Source organism: Beta vulgaris, chromosome 8, assembly GCF_026745355.1.
Source record: "Beta vulgaris subsp. vulgaris cultivar EL10 chromosome 8, EL10.2, whole genome shotgun sequence".
NCBI lineage: Eukaryota > Viridiplantae > Streptophyta > Magnoliopsida > Caryophyllales > Amaranthaceae > Beta > Beta vulgaris.
The window spans coordinates 47006607-47028569 of NC_079209.1; the positions used below are offsets into that span (position 1 = coordinate 47006607).

General features: G+C 33.2%; 1 protein-coding gene across 1 annotated transcript; it reads left to right on the forward strand.

The window, feature by feature from the left end:
• The first annotated feature begins 13934 nt into the window (after positions 1 to 13934).
• LOC104909032 (rab escort protein 1) lies at positions 13935 to 21512 on the forward strand. The gene is made up of 10 exons (XM_010698209.4): positions 13935 to 14833; positions 16384 to 16506; positions 16632 to 16731; positions 18067 to 18105; positions 18210 to 18462; positions 18539 to 18614; positions 19566 to 19785; positions 20518 to 20598; positions 20722 to 20831; positions 21000 to 21512. The coding sequence occupies exons 1-9, from the start codon at positions 14139 to 14141 to the stop codon at positions 20809 to 20811; spliced, it is 1677 nt and encodes a 558-aa protein (XP_010696511.1). The 5' UTR covers positions 13935 to 14138; the 3' UTR covers positions 20812 to 20831; positions 21000 to 21512.
• The last annotated feature ends 451 nt before the right edge of the window (positions 21513 to 21963 follow it).

The following is a 21963-nucleotide window of genomic DNA, read 5'->3' on the forward strand; positions in this document are numbered from 1 at the left end:
GTTAAGGGACGCACCAAGCAAGACCAATTCGTAAACAATTCGGCGAATTTTGTTCATATAGGTTTCGATATCATCAGAGCCTTTGGTGAGATTTTTAATTTGGGATTTAAGTTGTCGTATATGGCTACGGGAAGGTTTAGCATAAGTGTGGGCAAGAATGTCCCAAGCTTTTTTGAGGTGTTGGCACGGAAAATTAGGGGGCCAAGGGACAGGGAAAGAGTGTCGGCAAGGGCACCAAAAAGTAGTTTATCTTGGTGAACCCATGTAACATGAGCGGGTGGTTGGAAGATTAAGTGGGGCATTGTGGAGAGAGTGAGAGTCGTATACCATGGTTTTGACGGAAAAAATAACTGCTAGAGGTTGGATCTTGGCTGTGATACTATAAAGAAGTTTGGAAGAAGTTATACGTTTCCATGAGTAATTGCCGTGGCATTTATAGTACAAGTGTAGCAGTAAATTACACTAGCAACTAGAGATTATGAAGGAATAAGTCAACTATATAAGGCGGCGTTTGGTTCATATAATGGTATGGGTTTGGAATCAGGAATGAAATCAAGGTGGTATAGGTTTGGAACTTGATACATAATATCATGTGTTTGGTTTTATTTGGGAATAAATTTTTTTTTTTTCTATTTAATACCTAGAGGTATTGGTATGAGCCAAACTCACCTCCCCCTAAGTTTTTAAACCCCATACCTTATAGGTTTGAGGTATGGGTTTTAAATCTATCAAATAATTATACAAACATTAGGTATTGGTTTTGCTCATTCTAAACCCATACCTGATACCAAAATCATGTGAACCAAACGCTCCCTGAAAGATAAGTATAAAGAATATACACAATACTTCCTCTGTTTCTTTTTACTTGCAACAGTTTGACTTTCATGCTTGCCAATGCATAATTTCAACCATCAATAAAAGTGCGTTCTGTTCAACTTAAAAAATTAAGTTTCAGGTCCAATAAGTTCAAATAAGTTCAGATAAGTTGCAATAAGGTCTAATAAGGGCAATAAGTTCCAATAAGTTCCAATCAGGTGCAATAAGTTCCAATCAGGTGCAATAAGTTCCAATCAGGTCTCATAAGGTCCAATAAGTTCCAATCAGGTCTAATAAAGTCCAATAAGGTCCAAATAGTCAATGTTTAATAAACATTTGTATTATTGTCCATTATTTTGTTATTCATAATTTCATATCACTATTAGCTGATTATGTTATTATTAGAATTTTAATTAAAGTACCACAATGATTATATAGTATTATACTTGTATTAGTGTCTATTATTTTATTATTTATTTATATTATGTCTATTATTTTATTATTTAATTATATTATGTCTATTATTTTATTATTCATATTACTATTAGCTGATTATGTTATTATTAGAATTTTTTATTAAAGTACCACAATGTATATTATTATACTTGTATTATTGTCTATTATATGATTATTCATATTGCTATTAAATAATATTATAATCATGGTCAAATAATTAAGGTTAACAATAATAATAATAATTATTATAATTACAATATTTTGCAATAATAATTATAATTACAATATTTTGCAATAATAATTATAATTACATTATTTTATTATTTATTTGTATTATGTCTATTATTTTATTATTTATATGTATTATGTCTATTATTTTATTATTCATATTAAAAAAATTTCTTTTCTACTAGTGTTTTATAAAATCAAAACAAGACTATTAGATATATTAGTGGTGAAAGTTATGTATAGGCAAATATATAAATAGTAAATTTTTTTTGTAAAATTAATTATCATAAGAGATAATTAATAATCATTATTTTTTAAAGGATGAATTATAATAGTTTACTCCATAAAAAATTTTGAGGGGTAGCATTTACGTTAGTGGTAATATTTATGTTATTAATGATCAAATTTTTTGTCTAATAAGGTCAAATAAGTTTCAATCAGGTCCAATAAGGTCTAATAAGTTTTAATCAGGTCTAATAAGTTTCAATCAGGGCCAATAAGGTCTAATAAGTTTCAATAAGGTCAATAAGTTCCAATAAGGTCCAATAAGTTTCAATCAGGTTCAATCAGGTCCAATAAGGGTGCGTTCTGTTCAACTTAAAAAATTAAGTTTCGGGTTCAATAAGTTCAGATAAGTTCAGATAAGTTGCAATAAGGTCTAATAAGTGCAATAAGTTCCAATAAGGTCTAATAAGGTCCAATAAGTTCCAATCAGGTGCAATAAGTTCCAATCAGGTCTAATAAGGTCCAATAAGTTCCAATCAGGTCTAATAAGGTCCAATAAGGTCCAAATAGTCAATGTTTAATAAACATTTGTATTATTGTCCACTTTTTTGTTATTCATAATTTCATATCACTATTAGCGAATTATGTTATTATTAGAATTTGAATTAAAGTACCACAATGATTATATAGTATTATACTTGTATTAGTGTCTATTATTTTATTATTTATTTGTATTATGTCTATTATTTTATTATTTATTTGTATTAATTTTATTAGCGGATTATGTACTAGTATTTTATAAAATTAATTTTTTGATTTTCTACTAGTATTTTATAAAATTAAAACAATACTATTAGATATATTAGTGATGAAAGTTATGTATAGGCAAATATATAAATAGTAATTTTTTTGTTAAATTAATTATCATAACAGATAATTAATAATCATTATTTTTTAAAGGACGAATTATAATAATTATTATTCCATAAAAAATTTTGAGGGGTAGCATTTACGTTAGTGGTAATATTTATGTTATTCATGGTCAATGTTTTTGTCTAATAAGGTCAAATAAGTTTCAATCAGGTTCAATAAGGTCTAATAAGTTTCAATCAGGTCCAATAAGGTCTAATAAGTTTCAATCAGGGTCAATAAGTTCCAATAAGGTCCAATAAGGTCAATCAGGTTCAATCAGGTCCAACAAGTTCCAATGAGGTTCAATCAGGTCCAATAAGTTGAATCAGGTCCAATCAGGTTTAATAAGTTCCAATAAGTTCAGTTCAGGTTCAATAAGTTCAGTTCAGATAAGTTCCAATAAGTTCAGGTCCAATAAGTTGAATAGAACGCACCCTAAGTTGAATCAGGTCCAATCAGGTTTAATAAGTTCCAATAAGTTCAGTTCTTTATGATAAGTTGTTGCTTTCAATAGCAGTAACTAGCCTGTGTCCATTTGTTATACACTTTCTCCATTCTTAATCTATTGCGAGAATGGGTTTGGGCGCAAAGTGAGTAATTAATGATAGATTTAGTAAGATAAAGTGAGGGCGATATTGTCAACTAAAGTTGCTTTTGTTTTTACAAAAAAGTTGCAATACATGTGAAACTACCCAAAGTGGTAATTCTTGCAACAGAAAAAGAAAGGAAGTATTAGACATCCAAAACTGGAAATTTTAAACTTTATCCTCCTTTCTCTAAAAAAGAACTAGAATTTTTTGCACGCGATGCGTGCTTGAATTTTTTTCAAAACAGAAACTCGATTTTCTTCGGCATAAGAGTCAAAATTCGAACATTAGACATATGAAATATAATTATTTTTAGTTGCAAAATTTGATTGGTTTAGTTTCTGTCACTTAAGTCTCTCACCATTATTTTTGTCTTTTTTTTTTTACTTTTCAAAGTAAAATTCTATAAACAAAATAGAAATTTTATTGAATTTATTTATGATTTCTAATATTATAATTTTTTAGTTGATTTTTCAATTAAGTACAATACTAACTTCTAAATTCTAAACACTATAAAATAGTAAATAATTTTTTTCCTTGTCTAACTTCTAAATTCTGATTTCACTACAAATACACCTCTATTTTTATCATGACCCACCATTAATTGTGAACGGTTCTTGAGAATAGTGATTTGTAAATAAATTTTGTATAAATGTTTTTGTATGTATTGACGTTCTAGGTTATTAGTTTTAGTTTGTATGTTAATTTTAAGTTTTAATAAAGTTTCCCGATTATTTGAGTGATTTGCGTGATTTTTATAACGTGATTTTCCCAATTGTATGAGTGATTTGTAAAGTTTCTTCTTTTAAATGATTTGTGAGTGAGTGTTGTAAATTAATTTTCGGTAGTTTTTTTTGAGTGCCGATTTTGATTTTGACATTCCTATTGTAATTTAGAAAGGGAAAGGGGGCAAAATAGGCATTTCAAAAGAGGACACCATTGCTCCCCCCTTCCCTTATATAATAGAGATAGATATGTTGTATTTTAATTCTTGAGTGATATTTTACATAAACCTTTTTACATTGATAATTAATCGCTATTATATAATAGAAAAAGATAGGTCCAAATATATGTAAAAGTTTCATCATATATAGGAAATACTATAAAAAAGTAAAAAAATGTTTTTCCTTGTCTAACTTTTAAATTCTGATTTCACTACAAATACACCTCTATTTTTTATCATGATCCACCATTAATTGTTAATGGTTCTTGAGAATAGTGATTTATAAGTAAATTTTTGTAAATGTTTTTGTATGTATTGACGTTCTAGGTTATTAGTTTTAGTTTGTATGTTAATTTTAAGTTTTAATAAAGTTTCCTGATTATTTGAGTGATTTGCATGATTTTTATAACGTGATTTTCTCAATTGTATGAGTGATTTTTAAAGTTTCTTCTTTTAAGTGATTTGTGAGTGAGTGTTGTAAATCTATTTTCGGTAGTTTTTTCTTTGAGTGCCGATTTTGATTTGACATTTCTTTTGTAATTTAGAAAGGGAAGGGGGGCAAAATAGGCATTTCAAAAGAGGACACCATGGTTTCCCCCTTCCCTTATATAATAGAGATAATCACAATAATGATATTTCATCAGTTGCTCAGCATCAGAAACTGCAGCTAACAGTGTCTAGCTACCAATTCTCTAATCATTGTTCTGTATGAATTCTTCAGCACAATATTCATGACTGCAACACAGCACTGCCTTAAACTGGAAAATGTCTTGTAATAGAAATAGCACATACAATTTCTTACAGAGTTACAGGTCAGAAAGCCTGCTACGGCTTCTCCCGAGGCAAAAGATTCAAGTTTCCCAGAGCAACGAAAAATACTCAAATCTAATATGAGGAGGCAACTGATTGGCATACAAGAAAGAAATTGGGTTTGTCAAGCCATTAGCCATGCCTGTAAAATAATAGGAATAGCAGGAAAGTATGTAATTTATGGAATTGAAGTGGCTAAACAATCTTTGGTGATAGTCAGAGACAAGCTAGAACATTCTGTACAAAAATGTCCCGACGTAAACTTAGCCTATGTGACAAAACCACCACTTAGCTTCTCTTAGAGCATGCACTGAAGAAATCAAGATACTATTCTAGAATAACATTGTCGTAAAAGGCAAAGATTGTATATACTTCCTCCGTTTCATTTTACTCGCTACACGGACTCCTAGGCAATTTTTGGAGAAGAGAGGTAGAGAGTAAAAAGAAAAGGGACCCATGTGGAAGGAGAGAGATAGAGAGAGTTTATTGCCTAAAAAAGAAGTGTAGCAAGTAATGTGAAACTTCCCATAATGGAAAGTGTAGCGAGTATTTTGAAACGGACATAACATAAACAACTCATAGTAAAACATCGACCCCATATGGATCCGATAAGACCCAAGTTTTGATTCTTTCTGATGTACAAGGGACAAGGACAGAAAGAGAGCAAGATATACGTTACAGTTTGTCGCTTCCTTAAGGCTTCATCAGATAATAAGAAACAGAGCCTCAAAAAGAGGATTTTGGTATATAAATACAGACCACAGAGTGACAGAGAAGCGTAACGGCAGAGAAGAGTAAAGATGCTTAAATAAGAAGAAATGAAGCATGATGAAGTGCCAATTATAGATACAGATAATTTACCTTGCCATTGCTTGCTCTCCTGTCTCTACTCTGTCCTCCAAATCCAGTTTCAATAAATTACACATCAAAGAAATCATTTGACGCAATTGATCCTGTCAATTGCAAGTCATTTACCTTTTCTTTTACATCTTGCATCAAAATAAACCCTGCAGAAGAACAAAGATGGGAGAACAAATAAGCTGTACCACACTGCAAACTTCTATTTTCTTCATTCAAGTTATATACTTACATTCATTGAAAGCGACATAGTTCTAGAATTTGGTACATCAGACTTCAAACTAGCATAACAAAAAGCTCAACAGTGCAAATCGACCTTCCAAATTCTTAATCAAAGCAGTCCCCTAGAACTCTAGAAGGTACATCATTAGATAAGCGCAAATAAGTACATGCACCCAAGTACATGTAGAGCATGGTGCTTCCTTTTTTAAACTACGTCGTTTTAATCTATAATTTTAAAAATTATTGTTATTTGTTTCCTTAAATTTTGCAAGTAAAGATTCCTTTTTCAAATTTAAACTTAAAAGGTATATGTCCTTTTACCTTAAGTGTAGATGTTCATTTACTATATGTTCTTTTCATTATAATATTTGTTCTTTAAAAATATAGATTTACACGTTCTTTAATTTTATGCCGTGTGTTCTTTTTTAAAATAGAAAAGTTGTTGAAAAAAGTTTGTGTTCTTTTATATTAATTATACTTATGTTCTTTTTGGGTGCACAATGAGCATTATGCACCCTAGTCCATAATCCACACTTTGTCAGATAAGTGTGAGATTTCTTAATATGACCAAGCATCTTTTTAGCGTTAAGAAAGCAGGGTAAAACAAAAACATATGGATATGGGGAAAAATAACTATAGAGGAAAATCATCCTCTTTTTTTTTTTTTTTTAACTCGCACGATTGGCTATTGGCACAAGAAAAATAAAATGGGAGGGAAGAAAGATAGAGAGAGATCATAAGAAGGGACGTCACACGCTAGGAGAATGAAAGAGAGAAATATATTGGCCAAAATAGATATGGTGCAAGTAATATGCAATTTCTCAAACTGGAAAAGATGCAAGTAAAAAAAATGGACGTAGTTGATTATACTCCCTCTTTTTTTTATAATAGGTGACATCTTGCCATTTAGGATTGTTTTTTCCAATAAACATTTGACCCTTTTCCTTATATGGTAGGTTCATCCACCTAATTAATGCATCTCTCTCTTACTTCTACTCTCCTCCTCTTTACCTTTTTCACTTTATTGTTACGTTTTCTCTCGTGATATCTACTTTATTCACTTTTTCCTTGGTCGAAGTTAAAAAACAAACGTACCTATCAAGAAAAACAAAGGGAGTACATTAGAATTTCCAGAAGTAATAAATTTAATAATAAGAAAGGTATAGCACCACCTAAGACAGAACACCATTCATCAAAAACATCACAGAGGACAGGGATTAAATAGCGAAATTTCAGTATCAGAAATTGCCGCCTGCTTATGCCATTATAATTAAACAAGAGATGGAACATACCAAGTGCTCGAAGCATTTTTAAATCAAATCCATGGGCTAGACTTTCATGCTCAACAGCTCGAGCTCGTTGAAGGGCAAGCTTCTTCAAGCTAATCAGCATGTCCTGTAAACATTGTATAGCAATCAGGTAAGTAATACAATTCCGGAAAGATATTTGGTAAGCATAAGCAAAGTATTTCCTTACATCCTGTCAATGGACATTCTATATAACAATTTAGTGGCAGATGATATACATAAATTATCATCCAGTAAAAAGTATGATGTTACAACACAAAAACCTTTATATAAAAGTAAGATGGACAGATCCAATCTTAACATGATTAGAACCAACAAAATATAGCAGAAACTTACATCTTGTCAATGGACATTGTATATAACAATTTAATGGTAGATGATATAACAGTAAAAAATATGATCTCACAAAACAAAACTTTTCTATAGAACTAATATGGACGGATCCAATCTTTACATGATTGGAAGCAACAAAACATGGCAGAGACTTACATATTGTCAGTGGACATTTTATATTACAATTTAATGGCAGATGACACACGAAAATTATCATCCAGTAAAATTTGATGTTACATGTCTTACGGCACAAAACCTTTCTATAGAACTAAGATGGACATATCCAATCTTGTGGGAGAAACCTTAATGACTACGCAGAATTGAGGGTATAAGCATCCCACCTTCCTCCCTCCTCCCCCCACCCCCCAAGACGACACCTAATATGAGAATTGTGCTTTGCAGTGAAGTGCTGCTGAAAATTGACATAAATTATGGATATCTCAATGCTTCTAGATTTCAGAAATAGAAAACGAGAAGGAAGCACGGAAAGTAATAAAGTATAAACAGAAACTATTACGAGTTACGACAACCGATTTATTCCTCTTGAAGATAAAAACATGTATATCCAGTTGGCTACAGTTAGACCCATCTGTCACATATGTACAACAACTTCAAATTCTTCACTAATTTATTCTGGTGTCAGACCCACTACCCAACCATCTCAACTAAACAAGTGAGAGTAACTTGTCCAAGCAAAGACATTTGAGCTTATGATGGTAAGCAGTTAGACCCATCTGTCACATATGTAAAACAGCTTCAAATTCTTCACTAATTTATTCTGGTGTCATACCCACTATCCAACCATCTCAACTAAACAAGTGAGTAAAATGTCCAGCAAAGCTTATGATGGTGAGCAGTAACAAATGCAAACAACTAAAGACCTTATCCGTCACATGAAAAGAAGCCAGGAGAATAAACAGTTAAGAGGAGTGGCACAAGCCAGGAGAATAAAAACTAAAGGATTTAGTGATACAACTTTATTGCTACAATTAACTTTTTCTTCCTCGGTTCAACACTTCAAGAAATACTTGGCACTAATAAGAAGGTTGTACTAGTAACAAGTCCGCTAAGGGGAGGAAATGTCCAGTGTCTAATTCAAAAAGAGCCTAGATATTATTCATGAACCTTTTTGTTACAGAATCAATGCAATTAGACAAGGGAACACATATAACATGGAATTACAGGAGGAGAAACAAAATTCCATACATATTTCTAGCAACCTTTGGAATATGGGACTAACAATAAGGTGTTTCAAATTGCAAAGCTTGAAAACAGAGAGAAGGGGAAGCAATGGTATAAATTCACAAATGCCACACCTAAAGTAGTTATCTTTTCCACTTTTTATCAGCTTTTGTCCAATGACAATTGCTATGTGCAGATTATATGGAGTTGGAAGGACAATCTAGTGGCTAGTGATGCTTCTTAGAGGGAAAAATGCTTATAATACTTTCCGTGCTGGCACTCAGAACCAATACCCATAAGGTGACGCACCATAAGATGTTTATGTGTAGGATTTTTTGTAATTCAGACTAAGATCTTTGGGATTAGGATCATGGATAAGCTTGACAAGAAACAATAAGAACAAAAAGGATGATTAACAAAGGAGCAACAACTGATCCTCACTTGCAGCAAATGAGTGTTACAAGTGGGAAGATTTCATAGAAGAGCAACACAAACAGAAAAAGAAGCTTTTTTTGTTGAAACAAGTTCAAGAGATTTTAGTCATTTTGATAACACATGAAATCATCGATATGGGACATGCAGAATATGAAGCCATAAGAAGTGGTCCAAGTTGGACTTTAATAGGTGCAGCATAAGAAAATCTTCCGCTACTTACAAGTTCCGACTCGGACAAGGAACAAAGCCATCTAACATCTTTCGGATGACTATCTCCAATGATTCCAATCTCATCCATAAGAAAAAAGCTCCTATCCACAACGAGCTGAATTTTGTGACCTGAATATATAGCCAAAATAATAGAATAATTAATTCATTGTATGTGTGTGTATATAATCAAAATCCGCAAGAGGAAGAAAACACATTGGTCAAGTTCACCGCAATTATTACATTACTTGTTAAAACATACTCCTTGTAAAGTTGCATGAGAGGAGAGCCAGCAAGGGAAAATATAAGAAACTTGGATAACAGATCAATAAACTATAACACCACTTTCCCTTATAATCTAAATTTTCATAATAATATACGTGCAATTATTCGCTCACCAAGTGACTTTTGGAATACACAAACCAAACTAACAAACAAAAAAACGGAGATGCTCAGATAAAACTTAGCTTACCATGAGAGTAGCATTCATGACTTCGAGAGGGGGGGGGGGAGGATTTTGGCTCTATAACTAGTTTAATAAATTACTTCTTTGTAACACCCCTGATCAGAACCAACAAAATAAAAAATGGTAGATAAAAGACTAATAAATATTGATACTGAAAACAAATTTAGGGATGTATTACCACTACTCTCAAATGACTGAACACAACTTAATCTTGTAAATAATTGTAATGGTCCTTCTTCTACAACCATGTCAATCAATGATAGTCCAAATATACTTAACAATCAATCCATAGTTGAATCATACTTAAAACCATTGAAATAAAACCTCTAGTTGAAATTTTGGCCACCTCAAAAAAGTAATACATACACAAACATCCATACATAGCAAAAACATTCAAGCATAAGTAGAAGGTAGCAAGTGCACAACTCTTAACTTCTTACACAATTACAAAATTAAACCGTCACTGTCAGCTCCCAAATTAATCCTACAGATTAAAGACCTTAGTAATTGAAGAAAAAGAACCAATAAGAGCTTCAATTTTAAGTGCTCACTAGGCTGCAACATGACATTAAGAATTACAGCGCCATTTCTAGCTATAAGATACATCACATGTACCTATTTTACGCATCCTTCTTCTTTAATATACAACAAATCTCGCTAGAAAGCCCTGATCAATTACAACTACGATGAATTTTGGTCCATATCATATCTTACCATCATTCTAACTTCAAAAGGAGTTGAACTTGAGGCAACTTACTGATTGGAATATTTAATTTCAAAGTTCATCATTAAAAACCTCAGAATGGATGTCCATTAACTCTAAGGCATATTTTTTCTCTCCTCCCTAACTTCATCCCTCGTATTCTCACTCCTCACAATCCCCCACCTACTTTGATCACACACCAAAACACAAAATTCTTTAATGACAACTTAATTTGTTCCCAAACCAACTCCAAATTCTATTGTTCTCTCATTTAGCCATCCATTACATTCTAAATTCAAATTGAAACAATTGCCTAGTTGATAATTCAAGCAACTTTAAGAAAATTAAACCAAGTTATAAATAATGGAGGCGGAAAAAACACTCAATTACATAATCGAATTAAATTCTGAGGAGATTAAAGGTTTTAAAAAAAAAGTTCGGCCTCAAAATCTGGATTTTTTTAAAATTTGAGCTGGCAACTAGTGAAATAAATTGAAATTCCTTGCTCAAATATGTAATGCTACACTGCAAACTTTAAATCTTTAAAATTACAATATATACTAGAATTAGACCTAAACGAACAGTGGCTTATCCAAGAATAACGCGATGGGGGTACGGGTAAGATAAAATAAAAATAAAACAAAATACAATGCTAGAGTTAATTTACGACTAAAAATTCAATTCAAAATACAATGCCAATGTCAATTAATGATTCAAATTACAACTAATTTAAAACAATGAAAATTCATAAGTTCCAAATAAATAAAAATTACAAGTGCATCCAACGACCTTTCCTAGATTGGAAGTGGTTAATTACATCATCATCACTAACCTGCAAAAAAAAACTCCCTCTCACTATAAGTGACTAAAGTCTAAACAAACATTAAAAAGTTGATTCGCATACTATTTCGCAATTCGGTTTTGTGATTTTACTCCACCTCTCTTCCAAAAGATTCTAAACTTTTGTTTTTCACCTTCCAAATTTAGTATAAAGTAAACATATTATTAGATATTAATTCCAATGTCTCCAACTAATTTCAATTGACAACCTCAATTTCTAATATCTAATTTCAATTCAAGTAATCTTAATTTCCATATTTCACAATTGCACAACATTTAATTTCATTTTCATAATTTCTTATTTCAATTCAAAATATCAATTAACATCTAATGCTACTGCCAAAAGAAAAAGAAAACCTCTAACAGTAGGCTTATGGCGTTCTGTCGTTCTGGGCTAGTGCCTAGTGGCCTTCCACTCCGGGCTCCGGCGACGCGACTGTCAAAGTGTCCGGCGATCGACAGTAATCAGAATAAAGAAAGAAAGAGAGAGGATAAAGTATGAGGGAGATTGGAGAAGTAGCCAAAAAAAAACAATTAGGGTATATTGGTCATATAGAAGTTAATCAACCTTTAATAATAAAACTAGTTATTAGGTTTGCGCAATGTTCCAGTAAGGAAAAATGTTCATTTATTTTATTATTATTATAGCACTAAGACTTTGTTTATCGCCTACTTTTAAAATAGGTAATGATAAGCCCAATATTAAAATGAGAATAAGCCCAATAGTGATTAGGTTAATTTCTTCCGGTGAATAGTTTAATCCATTTAGTAACTAAGTTTACTTTTATATTAAAATTAGACCGTCTCTTTTAATAATTTTTGTAACACTAAATATCCCTTGTTTTTTATTTGTTGAGACTTCAATATAGAAACTTAAAATCCCGGGATCAAACCTTTAGTATGCAATTTCTAATTTTTTTATTGTATGTGAATTACATGAAGCAAAACATCCTTAACGATAGTGCCATGCGTACTCGCGCGATCGATCGATGGACGAGGAAATTGCGTGAATGACGAGACCGGCCCGGGGGCGCGGTGGGCGGCGGCCACAATGAGGCCCTGTGATATCGTTCCCGATTTAAGAATGTCTTTTAATATCTCTATTATATAAGGGAAGAGGGAGCAATGGTGTCCTCTTTTGAAAGACCTATTTTGCCCTCCTTCCCTTTCTAAATTACAAAAGGAATGTCAACATCAAAATTGACACTTAAATAAAACTACCAAAAATTAATTTACAACACTCACTCACAATTCACAAATCACTTAATTAAGAATCTTTACAAATCACTCATACAATTGAGAAAATCACGTTATGAAAATCACGCAAATCACTCAAATAATCAGGAAACTCTTTTAAAACTTAAAATTAACATACAAACTAAAACTAATAACCTAGAACGTCAATAAATACAAAAACATTTACAAAAATTTACTTACAAATCACTATTCTCAAGAACCATTCACAATTAATGGTGGGGCATGATAAAAAATAGAGGTGTATTTGTAGTGAAATCATAATTTAGAAGTTAGACAAGGAAATTTTTTTTTTTTTTTGGTAGTGTTTCCTATATATAATAAAACTTTTACATATATATGGACATATCTTTTTCTATTATATGATAGCGATCAGTTATCAAAGTAAAAAGGTTTATGTAAAATATCATTCAAGAATTAAAGTTCAACATATCTCTATTATATAAGGGAAGGGGGGAGCTATGGTGTCCCCGAATGAAAAGACTATGATACCCCCTTCCCATTCTAAATTACAAATTCACTTACAAATCAAAGGGGGCTTCAAACAAAAATACCAAAAATATAATTATAACAATAAACTACAACCTCTGAAAAAATTGACTTGAAACCAAAGTGTCCACTTTCTTTACAATTTATGAAGTATTGTACTTGATTCAAAAATCAACTAAAAAAATTATAATATTAGAAATCATAAATAAATTCAATAAAATTTCTATTTTGTTCATAGAATTTAACTTTGAAAAGTAAAAAAAAAAATAAAAGAATGGTGAGAGACTTAAGTGACATAAAGTAAACCAATTAAATTTTGCAACTAAAACAATTATACTCCGTATGTCTAATGTTCAAATTTTGACTCTTATGCCCAAAAAAATCGAGAGTCTGTTTTGAAAAAAAAATTCTAGTATTAGTATAGATTAGGAATTAATAAGTAAAATGACTAACATTCGTTAGTCATTAATTACTTATATAGCTCAATTCATAAAATTGAGATATACACATTGAATTTTAAAAGTTTAAAGTGTACTTGGTGAAAAAACAAATTACTCGGAATATATGGTGAAAAATTCGATTTTTTTAATACCAACATATCAAATAATCCTCCTCTGTCCACTCGCAATTCGAACCTATGTTTTTCTCCTTCCCCTTCCCCACATACTGTAGAAAAGAAAAAGAAATTGTGACTCTCTCTCTCCCCTGAATCCTGATCTTCTTTCCTTCTCTCTCTTCTGATCTTTTTCTCTCTCCTTTGATCCTCTGGTCAAAAATTCTAAGATAAACAACTTTAATCGGCGAACAAAATTACAAAACCCTATAATTCGAAAATAAACAATCACCTTAGAATTGATGAGCAGCAATGTCGGAGTTTTCCGAATCTCCGGCACCGGAATTTCCTCCGATCGACCCATCCAACTTCGACCTAATTATAATCGGCACCGGCCTTCCACAATCAATTATTTCCGCCGCCGCATCAACCGCCGGAAAATCCGTCCTCCACCTCGACCCTAACCCTTTCTACGGCTCCCACTTCTCTTCTCTCTCATCTTCCGACTTTTCATCCTTCTTTCTCTCTCCTCTCCCTCAACTTTCTCTGTCCTCCCCAACTTCCACCGACTACGACGCCGTTTCTCTCTCATCCCACTCTCTGTACTCCGATGTCCAAATCGACGAAGAATTTAGGGAGGATTTTAGTCATAGATTTTGCTTCGATGTTTCGGGACCTAGGGTTTTGTTTTGCGCTGATTCTGCTATTGATTTGTTGTTGAAATCTGGTGTGAATCATTATATGGAGTTTAAAGGCGTTGATGCGAGCTTGATTTATGATGCGGAGAGTAAGAGGTTTGTGAGTGTTCCTGATTCTAGAAGTGCTGTTTTTAATGATCGGAAGAATTTGAGTTTGACTGAGAAGCTAAAGTTGATGAAGTTTTTAGAGCTTGTTAAAGAGTATTCTGGAGGAGAAAGAGAAGGTGTTTTTTCTGAGGAGGATTTGGAGAGTCCGTTTGTTGAGTTTTTGAACAAGATTGAGTTTAAATTGTCTCGGAAAATTAAATGGTAATTTCTATATCTTTTTTGATTTTATTCCTCGTTTGAATTTTTATCTTTTGCTTGATTTGTTTGTTTGAGATACAATGTAGCTTGAGTTTGAAATTTGATTAGTAAGTTAGCTGGGAAGATGAAATCTATGTTCTGGAGTTTTTAGTTAGCTTAAAATTGGAGTTTATCAGAAGCTTGGTTGAAAATTTTATCTGAGAAATTGGCTATGTATGATTATATTGGCCATAATCCTGTGAAAGGAGGAGGACAAGTTTGCGTTTTCCTGGGAATTTTCACAAAGTGTTGGCTAGTGAATCATTTTACTTAGGCTTTGTGATTGAGAGGCAAATGATTCAGTTGGGATGCATTCATTGTATGATGGGTAAGTTTTAAGAAGAATAGTGATCAAATAAGGCAAAAGTTATTGTTGTTAAGGTGGAAATTAAGGGAACTAATAGTTGATGGTTGATACACATTAAGCAGAGAAGCTTTGTGGCCCAAGTTTGGAGTTGTGAGAGAATACAAGGACGATGTCATGGGCTTAATCCCATTAAAATAGGGTCGGCTGCATTAGTCAAAAACTTAGAGGGTAGGTACTAAGTGGTGTTATTTTAGTCATAAGTAATGACAGACTTCAATCACATCTCACCATGAAGGAGACCAGTTGACAGGATATGTATCTTCGGCATACTTGAAGGTCTTTTTCATAGCTTAAGTTTTTCAATCTAGTTCCTACGTCTCGCACCTCCCCTATCCCATAGTGTTGTCACTCTCCATCTCTAGCATTAATTTGCATTTAATAATGAGTTTCCTTGTGTATTGTTCTTTATTCCTAATTTTCAATGACTGTTTAAATTTTCTTTTCTCACATCGTTTTTAGTAGTTTAATAGATATCATGTTTCTATTTCTTTGTTATGATTACATCTTTGCTATAATTTGTTGGTTATGTATATGTTAGTAGTTATATTAGTTACTTCTTATCTAAATGCTTCCACTCTTATTATATAATATTTATGCAGCATCTTGTTTTAGATGGTATATCATACTACCTCCTTTTTTTAAGTTGTACCCAAAGGGTTTGGCACGTTTACCAACACACAAGTCACAATTTTGAGCATTAGTATCTTGAATTATAGAAAAGTAATTATTATGAAAAAGTTGATATTATGAAACTATATAAGATAAATCTAACAAAATCCCACATGACTATGTTTTTCATTGTGTATAAATAATGAAAAGAAGGTCAAAGTGAATAATGGGAATAGTGTCAAAAATCATATGGTACAATATAAAAATAATGAAGGTAAGTACAATATAAGTCATTTAATGATTTTGAGTGAGGTTGGTTACATCTTGATCTGTTAAAGGTCTTGCTGGCAATCCACACTGGTTGAATGTGTCCTGGTGTATGTTTTTGAGGCTGTTACTGGCTGTAGATTGGTTAGGTTTCTTATTTATTTTTCTAGGTCAAAGTTGAATTAATGCTGGATTTTTTTTAGGGCTTCTATGATAGAAGTTCTACATATATGCTGTACTGAAATTGTTGCTTTTTTAAACCTCTTTTTAGGATTATTCTGTATGCCATAGCATTTGCAGATTACGACCAAGAAAATTTAGAAGTTTGCAAAGATTTGATCAAGACAAGGGATGGGATTGAACGTTTGGCTCTGTATCTTTCGTCAATTGGAAGGTGAATATTTGTAAAACTTACATGATTAATACTGATTATCGTACTTCTTTTTTTCCCCTGTTTGAAATCTACTAAGACTGAATTTTTTTATCTACCTGTGATCTATCTTCACCATTCTGTTTAAGATTCCCAAATGCACCAGGTGCTATGCTATATCCTGTGTATGGCCACGGAGAGTTGCCACAAGCTTTTTGCCGTCGTGCTGCTGTCAAAGGATGCATATATGTAGGTGCCTTAGAGTATTAACCAGAAAGTCTCGTCTTGATTTGATCATTATTTTAATACGACTTGCCTTTTGCATATTTTTGGCTCGGTTCTATCTTAGCATAGTCATGGACATTATCATTAGCTAGAATCCTCTGATGACTTCTACGAACTAAAATAAAAGACGCTGCCGCCTTCAATCTTGGTCTTTTTATATGCTAGGAATGTTAGTTTTGAAACCTTAGGGGTAAAGCTTTAAATTATATATTCAGTTGTATAGGTAAGGCTAAGAAAGCCTCGCATCAATTGTGTGGCTCAGGTTGCATATGCACCCCTGTCCGCTTTGTTCTTATATTCCCTATAATGTTATGATAATATAAGTTCAGTTTTTCTATTTTATAATGAAGTTCACGTGCTTTGTTGAGGGGGGAGGGGGGGGGGTAACCAGAAGTTAGGTTTTTGAAGGAAAGAGAGGGAAATTCAAGTCTCACATAGGCTGCAACTTATGATAAGCTGACAATTGAATCACTTGAGCAAAGAAGTGTGCTACTAGTACTTTTGTAGTTATTCATGCATCCCATTATAACTGACCATCCATGATGATGCTACTAATCCTTGCTTGCATGTACATGGTTTAAATTTGTCAAAGGCTAAAGTATTAGTGGCTCTTTGTTTGTTGTCGTGTTGTTGGAGCGGTATGAAGCCAAAGTTGTGTTCGTTTCTGCTCATGTTGATATACTCTCTCTATATGCTTATTGTAAATCTGATAGATCTATCTTAAGAAGTTGACACCATCAATCCCAAGATTAGGGTTTATCCCATATTGATCCCAATTTAACTTGTTCATAAATGATCCCATGTTCAGGGTTACATTTCTTATATTGGTACCAAATATAGTTGATCAATTCAGCAAGTAAAAAAATAAAATAAAGTCATGTATCATGCTCTAAATGGCCATGGTAGCCTAGTGATGGAAAAGAGAGAGAGGAGGGAGAAGAATGAGAAATTGAACCCAAGAAAAAAAACCAAAATAACTTATAAAACAAGTAATAAATCACTTGGGAGTTGGCACCAATGTGGGAAGGATGCCCACAAACTTAGGATTATCAAGAAACAAATCAAATCTTGGATAAAGCAGACAACTCAAACTTCGGGATTTATGATGTCAATTTTTCCTTATTATTATTATTATTATTATTATTATTATTATTATTATTATTTATTATTATTATTATTATTGTTATTGTTATTATTATTATTATTATTATTATTATTATTATTATTATTATTATTATTATTATTATTATTATTATTATTATTTATTATACTGCTAGTAATTGTTTTGTGCTATCACAGGTATTACGGATGCCAGTAGCTGCTCTGCTTACAGATAAGGTGTGGAAATGTGAGCAGTACTGGTTGTGCAAACTAATTGCTTTATAGAGCATATGAAAAGTCTGATAAAGTGACAAGTTTGCTTCATATGTTGAGAACTGCAGGGTAGTGGGCATTATAGAGGTGTGAGATTGATTTCTGGCCAGAATCTCTTCAGTCAGCAATTGCTGATTGACCCACACTTTGAAATTCCTCCAGCTTTGGCTTTGGCTTTGGCTGGGGCGGATGGTTTACAAGGATGCTCTCAACATTCCAGCCAAAGAGAGATTAAAAAGAAGGTTGCAAGGGGAATTTGCATTACTAAATCATCGCTGAAGTCAGATGCTTCAAACGTTTTGATAGTGTATCCTCCAAGATGTAAGATTGTATTAGCTTTCTTCTGTGTTCAAGTATAGCTTCAGGGGTAATCATGAGCTCACTATTTTTTCTTTAGCTTTGTACCCTGAGCAGGCAACATCAGTTCGTGCTCTTCAATTAGGCAGCAACTCAGCAATGTGTCCTGTGGGCATGTAAGTTTGGAACTCTAAATTAATCTGTTGCTTTCTGCGTCTATGGTATGCCTGACTGCAAGATATTACTTTTGAGTTTGTGCCTGGTGATGTTACTTACTCAGATACACCTCTTTTATGAAGACAATTGAAGTTAAAATTTGATGGTCTAGCTAATAGCAACTTTGCTGTGCAAATGGAGACTAGTATTAACTAGTCAATGCTTTGCAATTATTTCTCTTTTTTTTGGAAGAGCCACTTGTATACCACTCTCTCATTCACAAATGAACTGGTAAACCTGTCAGATATTTGAAAAGTAAACATAGGAAATACTTGTGTCTCTTGTGTTTATTTCATGCTAGACCACTAGTAATTCGTCAACAATTTGCATTTTCTCTTGTTCCCTGGAAGAGTGATCTATATAGCACCTCTGATCCTGTACATAAATTGATATTCCTGCTGGTTATCTGCATAAGTTGGAATGAGAGTAGTTGTGTACTACTCCTTTGCCTCATTGTTTACCCCCGTTGTAACCAAGGTACTTTTTTAATTTTTGGTTGGGTGAAATCGATCAAACGACAAATATGGTGGGACCAATTATATTGAATGTGAGATGAAGGTGGTGGTCCCCGTTATCATTTTCAAGTATTTTTGAAGACTTCTCAAGAAGTATTATGGAGCAAACGAAAGGGGATAGAGTGAGCTCTCTGTTTATGTCTTGTTGATCTAATCGCTCCGAATCGAAGTTAAAACAAAAATGAAAAGAAGAGAAAAAAAAACCCCACTTAGATAGCACCTCTGATTCTGTAAATTAACTGGCAACTATGTAGATATTTGCAAAAGTTGGAAATAGGATTTAGTTGCGTGCTCTTGTGTTTCTTTCAAGCTACATCTCCTTGATTAAATCTCTCACTCCTAATTGAAGTTCAATTTTTTAAAAATGTCTCAAGCTGTGTGGTTCCTATTCTGCAGGTTTGTTTTGCACCTGTCCACTTTGTGTGATGATGCCAGCCAAGGGAAGAAATTGTTAAATGCTGCAATGAATGCTTTGTCTGAGCAGTCCATATCTGGAATCTCCGAAATCAATTCCTCCCAGAATCCTGAAGACAACCCCGTGGATCAGAGTGCAGTTACAGAAGAGCAAAAACCTGCGTTGGTGTGGACTGCCTTGTATATCCAAGAAATTAAAGAGGTTTGACTTCCCTTATTGTACCCCCCCCCCCCTCAACAAAAAGGGATAGGAGTGGCATCGTGGTTCCCGAGTTCCAACTCTCTCTCCAATCCAAATCATAACTTTTGGAGAACTTATGGAGCATATCTAACTGAATTGATTTTCTGAAGTAGTATGTTCTCTTGGTTTTGATGTAACTGAATTGATGTGTCTGAATTTCATTACTTCAGAATAAGTTTTGGGTAAGTGAGGTTGGTATGATGGTGGATATGAGACTAGAATATTCTTCTGCCTCTTGACCTCCAGGTTGGAAGGGTCTGTCACCCTTTTTTTTTTTAATAAAATGAATTTCTGATTTTGGCTCTTCCTTCCATAGTATGGACTATGGAGATGAATAGCAATTAAACAGAGATCACACACTTTTCGGTTATGCCCGCGCAAAGTCATTTTATAGTCAAAAGTGTCTTGTTCTTTTCGAAGGAGAAATAGAATGTATCACTATATCTACAACAGTTACGAGCTTCCAAGGCCATGTCCATTTGTTAGCTCTTTCTTTGTCAAGTTCATATGAATGATCTATCAATAGGAACACGATAAAATTGCCTGAATTTAACTGGTACTGTATAGCATTTTACACTTCGTTTTAGATTTTGGCCTAGAACCTAGAAACATGCAATTGTTTAAATCCCCCTCTCCTCCTTTACATTACCCATGTGTCCTAATGAATCAACTTGTTTTCATGCTTCATTTCAGGAATCAGTTAATACTATCAGCAGCAGCCCCTCCCCGGATGGTAATTTGAGCTATAATAACCTCATTAATATCAGTGAGAAGGTATGTGAACTCCTGCTTTGACTATTCGTCCCAAAAATTTTGCTCTCTTTGGCATCCATGTGAAAGGAATTGAAACCAGGGAAGCTATATTCTGCTAATCTGTGATCAATATCCTATATGCAGATGTTTCAACAAATGTTCCCTGGTGAAGAATTTTTTCCCAAGGAAGCTACAACGGACGATCTTGACAATGTTGAAAATTTTGATTCTTGAGTAATAGATAATATGACAAGGTGAGGTGAAACAATGGTGTAATAGTTACTCGTCAAAAGAATTTTACTTTTTTTTTGAGGGAATCAGAAGAATTTTACCATCTGTTAGTTACTTGTAAAGTTGCTAGAGTATATTGTGGTTTGAATTTTGAATGAGTAGTTGTATGAAGTAGTTTTTTTTGTGTGCAGTGCAAATTTGTTAGGGAGCAAGCCTGCTCGGTCACTCGGATGCACACTATGGGCACATGCGAGCTGATGTGAGAAAAAGGACGCAGTGGCTAATACTTTGGGCCTTGGCGTATGCCTTGCTTGGCAGTTTGAAGAGCCTAGGCGGATGACCCATAGCCACGGGAGGTGGTTTTCTTAGTCCGGGAAGATGGCACTTTTGCAATGTTGCTGGTTGTTCTTCAGTTTGCCTAACTAGATTGTGATCATGACCAAGTGAGTTGTAGAGAACGGTGAACTTCATTTAAAAAAGTCTTGAATAAATAGTTTTGCTGCACTTTTGATAGCATTTAAGAGCCAAAAACTAGGACTCGAGAAGGTTTTTGCTTTGCTTCACGGTTATGCTTATTTAGTAAAAATCAGTGGGAGTACTCCTGATATCCGAGTAAACAAGTTCATCGATACAACTTAATCGTCTTGTTCGAGTGATTTTGTACTAATTAATTATTTGCTTGAAGGATCTTTCCACCTCCCAAATTGTGCGTCTTCATCTTTCCAAATTCTCGATTTCCTATTAAATTCTAATTATCAGGAAATTTGCTTACGAGTTTCATGCTCTTGGGTTTCTTTGGTTATTATGTGCGTCATTCCCATGGTTAAAGGACTCAAGTGGCACAAGGAAAGAAAATATAAAGGGAAATCTAGACTTGAGACCATTCTTGGGAAATATTATCCGTGGCATTACAAAAGATGCAAGTTTGAGCTGATCAAAACCTAAACTTGTAGTATACCTTATTATGTTTGGGAAAACTCTAAAATATTAATACCTTCACTATATTCTTTCCTAATCTTCCCTATCGTTTGACGAGGAACGATAAATCTATAGCAATATGCAGCCAGCTCTATCACAAGATACAAGATAGTAATGTCAATACTTCAAGTGGCGATTTTACTTACTTAAATCACTATATCGAGTAGCGACTTTATT